Source organism: Microcaecilia unicolor, chromosome 1 (assembly GCF_901765095.1).
Source record: "Microcaecilia unicolor chromosome 1, aMicUni1.1, whole genome shotgun sequence".
In the NCBI taxonomy this organism is placed as follows: Eukaryota; Metazoa; Chordata; class Amphibia; order Gymnophiona; family Siphonopidae; genus Microcaecilia; species Microcaecilia unicolor.
Window position 1 is genome coordinate 656,852,337 of NC_044031.1, and position 6,000 is coordinate 656,858,336.

At 47.2% G+C, this 6,000-nt stretch overlaps 1 protein-coding gene across 1 annotated transcript in view; it reads right to left on the minus strand.

The window, feature by feature from the left end:
* Window positions 1-5,092, minus strand: part of LOC115457190 (cytochrome c oxidase subunit 5A, mitochondrial) — a 41,399-nt gene extending 36,307 nt beyond the window's left edge. The window contains exons 1-2 of the mRNA XM_030186618.1: window positions 4,841-5,092; window positions 634-750 (exon numbers count right to left, since the gene is read on the minus strand). Coding sequence (XP_030042478.1) covers window positions 634-750; window positions 4,841-4,931 — 208 coding nt within the window. The 5' untranslated portion in view covers window positions 4,932-5,092. The remainder of the gene's footprint in view (window positions 1-633; window positions 751-4,840) is intronic.
* Window positions 5,093-6,000: the final 908 nt, after the last annotated feature.

Below are 6,000 nucleotides of genomic sequence, written 5' to 3' on the forward strand. Positions count from 1 at the left end.
CTGGCTTCACAGCATTCCAAGCAGTTTCTACCCAAAAGCAAAACTTCCACATACATAGTACATCGTTGTTTACTGGAATGATGTGAAGGAGTTCCTTCTCGCATCCACTTATCCCACTCTTAGGAGGTTTTTAAATGCATGATTGATAGCGATATCTAATGGTTGTAGCTTGCAATAAGTCCTCCAAGGATGACAGCAGTATGAGCCCCAGCAGTATTTAACATCTTAACAGATTCAAGTTTCTGGGCTGCCAATGAGTCAAACACGTGAAGACTTCTGAGCAAAAAATCCACCAGATCGAGCAAGGAAGCACTTGTCAAGCCACTCTTTCATAACCATGTCGTTCATTCAGCCTTTTTTGTTGACTGTCATGACCACACCTTGAGGAAATTTTTCACGCGGCATATTTAAGTTCTCTGGCCATTTATGGGATTTCTATTATATATACTTTTTTTTGGGGGGGGGGGGGGGTGGAATGTCAATAGTAAACCCCCCCAAAGATCATTTATGTCCCCCCACACTTATTTTAGGTTAAGAAAAATAGAAAGCAAGAGAAACATCTTTAATAAGGACTTATACTTGTTTGAAACAATATATAAAATATTAACTGGTGAGATTCCTTTATTTTCTTACCTTTCCTCAGTTCCCAGGCATCAATGTCTGGTTTGTTGAAATATGTCACCCAACGCGCGTCAAATTCCTCATCAGATTCCTGTTTTCCATGAGAGTAGCAGCGTGCAGCTAATACAACTATGTTGGAGAAAGAAAAAAGTGTTAGATTTTTTAAATATTTGAGGTTCCCTAATAGGACTGGGCTCATTTTTCCCCTCCAGTATTCAGATGCTGACGATCAGTTTCCCTGCGCTGTTCTGAATAGCGCCATAAAATTACCACAGGAACAGCCTGGGGAAAGAATGCCCTTATGATCAATGCTAACATGCAAATTTATGCACATTATTAGCGTTGATCATAGGGGGATCTCTGCAGGAGGAACGTACATGGGCATGCACTCAAGGCACAATCCTCCCACATAAGAGGTTTGACAGGTCTGGAATTTTCTCCTGGGCCTGTCAAATGTGGACCTCCAGACCCCTCAACCCCCCCCACAAAACACATAACCCCAGGCCTCTCACCCCCCCGGGCACATACCGAATGCCCGGTACTCCAGTGGAACCTGTGACCGGGGGGCCCAATGTGAACCGACCTCCCCCCCGAAGTCTAGTGTGGGGGTCCCCCCAACCCTCTTCCTTGGTAGCTAAGTTGGAGAAGGGAGGACTAGTACTCCCTCCTCCTCTGCAGGAACCTAGTCTCTCCTTCTCCAACTTAAAGGTATCAAGGAGAGTTGGGGAGACCCCCTTCCACTGCTAGACCACTAGGGCTAGCCTTTTGGGGGGGGGGGTCAGATCACATCGGGCCCCCTGTCGCTGGTCCCACTGAACCACCAGGGCATTCGGTGTGTGTGGGTTATGTGCTCGGGGGATGGGGGGCTGGAATGCACACAAATGCATGCTGAACAGGATCTCTCCATTCCTCCCAAATGCCCTGGCAAACCCTAAAGCTCTGAGTTCGCGTAGGGTTTGCCGCAGCAGTGCCTTTGTTTTGTGCACTGCTCGCTGAGCACTGGAGAAGTCTAATAACTCTGTTTAGCATGCATTTGCATGCTCATTTTATTCAGTCAGTGAGCTTGTTATTTCACGCGCTAACCAGCTCTGAACGTTTTGCAGTAGCAAATGTGGGCGCTATTCCGGTACTAATGGCCTCTAGCACCCACATTTGCTTCTGAGCATCGGGGCATCAGTGATCTGATTGGGAAATATGAGCCAATAACCCTTTCTAGAACAACAGCTTTCCCTGCCAGGCAGTAAGGGTAATTTGTATAAATCTAAGCACAGAATTTTCAGTCCATGTCAAAACAGGCTTAAACAAACATTCTCTGCTGAGACTTTCAAAATGGTTGCCAATAGTGAATACATTGCTACATAATTTAAGTTAGTCCAATAAAAAGAGATATTACTTGAGACAATTCTTCCATATGAAATCTCAGGAATCTCAGAAACTATCTTGTCCATTTTGTGCTGTCCAAAAGAGTAGCTCTATCTAAAATGACAGTAATGTAAATCTTAAAGTACTACTGAATTATTTTAGAACACTCACCATAAGACACTAAACATCTGTGAAAAAAAGCTCCAAAAATGCTCAAAAAACATGCCACCATGACAAAGAAATATTTAATACTAGTAAAAAAAGGCCCGTTTCTTTAAGAAATGAAATGGGCTCTAGCAAGGTTATATTCAAATGTTGATTGTTTGTAACCAAACAGTGCATTTAAAAGTGCTATAATGAGAAGGAATAATTGTGAAGAGTGTATAATGAGGAAGATTGTCCATGAGTATGACATGTTAGTGGTTTTGTTTTGTTTTTTTGTAATTCATGTGTTGCTCTATCCTACCCCCAAATGCACCAACCCCCTTCCCATGTTCATCAACCGTCGTTTGTCTCGTGCCCTTCAGCTTGGTTTATTTTTCATGCCCCCCCTTCTCTCCGAGGTGCAGGACCCCCCTTCCGTCCGTCCAAGGTGCAGGCCCCCTACAGTGTCTCTGACAGAGAGATAGAGTGTGACAGAGTGTGTGTCTGTGTCACCTGTGTGTGAGAGTGTGTGTGAGACAGAGAGAGCGAGAGACAGTGTGTGAGGGTGTGACAGATAGTGTGTGTGACAGTGAGACAGAAAGAAAGACTGAGTGTGTGTGTGTATGAGAGAGTGTCTGATAGTGTGACAGAGTGTGTGTTAGAGTGTGGCTCCAAGTTCCATGGCCCCCTCCTCCCCCCCCTTGCATCCGAGGTGCATGCCCCCCTTGCGTCTGAGAAGCAGGCCCCCTACAGTGTCAGAGAGAGATAGTGTGCAACGGAAGCTGAGGAAGACAGGGAACAGGCATTTAACCTAGCAAGCGTCTCATGTGACCCCCTCCTACCCTCCCTCGCCTTCCGTCCAAGGTGCAGGCCCCCTACAGTGTCTGTGACAGAGATATAGTGTGCAACAGAAGCTGGGGAACAGGCATTTTATCGTCTCCTCCCTCTGTTCCGTTTCTCCGTTCTTCAGCGCAATGCCCTTCTCAGCGTTAGGTCTTTTGGGAGGCTGTTGAGCGTGTCAGTGGCGTCGGACAGCCTCAAAGCTTTGCTTTTGTTTTGGCTGTCAAGCGGTATGTTGTGCCGGGAGAGCAGCTGTTGAGGTGCTTGAAATATCTGCGAGGCAGTTTGAGGGGTGGGGGGGGGGGGGCGGGTGGATCTGTCAAGCGGTATGGTGTCGGGAGGGTGGCGGTTGAGGTGCTTGAAATATGCGCGAGGCAGTTTGGGGGGGGGGGCGGTTGGATCAGCTGTGAGGTTTGTTTGGTTCCCCCCCCAGGTTGAGATGTGGACATCATACTGGGAAGGTAGTGGAAATCTGCGTGAGGCAGTTTGGGTGGGTGGGTGGGGGGGGGGCGCCGGTTGGATCAGCTGTGAGGGTTGTTTTGGGGTTTTTTTTCCCCCGGGGTCTGATGTGGGTGTCATACTGGGAAGGTGGCGTCAGCTTGGCTTCGGAGCCTAGCAGACCAACTCAGCCACGAATACAGGCAGCAAGACAGAACGTTGGAGGTGAGAATTATTATATAGGATAAAACAGTGTCCGAGAATGAGCACATAGGATGTTTTCATTTGAAGCTTCAATTCTGATGATTCCACTATTCTTTAAAGTATATATTAATTACAACAAAATCAAGTTTCACCATATGTACATTCTAAAAGCCCAACAAAAAATATCAACAAAACGAAAAACACTGCATGGATCACACTAAAAAAAACAGGGAGCAATATGCGTCTCTCACATGCGCCGTTTGCTATTCTTTTGATTAGAAAAAGGCAGCATTAGAAATCCTACTATAGTATTATGCAGTAGCATATTTACACAAAGCGCAATGTCACCTTTCTTCCAGGATGGAAGAACGCTGCGAGTGGCTCCCAAAGATATCTTACAGTATACACAGCAGCTTTCACTTTCTAACCGATAGACGGGCAAATATAGAAAACATACTTGTAGCTGAGTTTAGGTGCAAAACTACACATCCTTCCGATACTACATGCGTGCACTTGATCGGATCTAATCCTAGTGACAAGGGTGGTGAATATATGCAATTCGAGGACAGAGTAGACACGGCTTCACCTTGCATTTGTGCCACAAAATTACAAGGCTAATAATGCGTGGAAAGGACAATGGGCACGAGGAAAACTAGGATTCGAAAACAAAATTTAAAAGTCCTTATTTCTGCCTAGAAGTATCGACTTCCTCTCAGCTCCACTAGAGGAAATTAGTATGCGATCTAGGCAGAAAAAGAGCGAGAAAGGAGAACGCTAAGACTGCAAGAGCAGATTACCTGCATTCGCGGCTTTCACTTTCGGGCAGAACAAGGAAAGGAGCCCCCCCCAAGACAAACAAGGAAGCACAGCCGCAAACAGGGCAAGCAAAGCCCGCACGTCCTTCCCCGCTGCGACTAGGCCTCAATTAAAGCCTGCCCTCGAGTACCGAGCCGGGTCATTGCAAGGACACCGCGTTCTCCGGGACCTCCACTTCCGGCACACCGGGGCTGGGTAACATTAATTCCCCAACTACCAACACCCAAGGCTACACAGGTGCGAGGAGACTCCGCCAAGGCGCAGAAAGACCGGAAACGTCGGAGCCGGGGACGAAGAGGAGCCGGGAGTACATACACCTAATTCTGCCACAGAGGGAACGGAAGGCCGGGGACCTGGGGTGCAGTCAGGCTGCCTAGAAAACACAGACCCTCAGGGAACGGGAAGGGCTCCTTACCTGAGGCTGCAGCAGCGGGCTGGGGACGACTCCGGAGCAGACTCCTGATCCCCACCGAGATGCCACGACGAAGCAGTGGAGCTCCGAGCATGACTGGGGGTCGGACAATGACCAATGACGGGACGGGCGCTGCTGCTTCCCCTGTTCGTTCTCACTCAACCGGCGTTACCACGCACCCGCCTAACAGCATCCAGCGCACGAGGAACACAGAAGGCGGCAGCTGCCAGACAGCAGGAGGGAGTGGGAGGAGCCGACCCACCATACGCCACGACGCACAGGGCTGGCCGGCGGTGGGATGTCTAAAAACCATAGAGCGCATTGAGGATGGAACTGCTGCGCTGCTAGATAGTCTCAGTCCACGTTAGGTATGTTATGCACGCTGTGGCTGCTGTCGGTTAGATTTGGTTTTGTTTTATTATAGGGGTGTCCAACCGGATCTCGGAAGGTCGGGTTTCCAGGATTTCCCCCCAATGAATATGCATTTAATTATATAATGACTACATTTTTTCTTTGTTCATCTTTATTCACACTGCAAATTTTTTAAATACACATAAAACCTATACATACACGACTAAGTATGCTCCTATACTATCTAAAATCATGTGACAGCTTCTAGTACAACTTATAAATGCAGTATACAATGCACATTACAGTTCCAACGAGATGTTTCCTGTGATCTAGAAAATATCGTCATTCAACCCTTTGTTTCTTAAGTTCTTAGTTAAGCTGTCAACACTCATCAGTAGAAACAATTAAGTAGTGTTCAGATTAGCCTTGTAAAAAAAAAAAAAAAAAGTCTATACCAAGCACTTTACATTTCATTGATGAGTAAATAAACTCTGTGAATGTTGGCGCGTGACCTGGCCAGGAATGCCAGCCTGACTTGACACTCTGGGCAGCTACCTAGTGCTCCCGTAACCCAAGCAGTACGATTCCTGCTTCCTTTTCTTGAAGTGCAGCAGCACTCGGATTAGTGCTCCCGAAACCCAGACAGCCCCATTTCTGCTTTCCTTTGAAAAAATGCAGCTGCACTCGAGATTCACTGAAATGCTAAGATTTGCCAGCCCGATTTCTGCTTTTTCTTGAAGTGCAGCTGCACTCAGATTAGCTCTCCCGAAACACAAGTAGCCCAATTTCAACTTTCCTTTGAAAAATGGCTC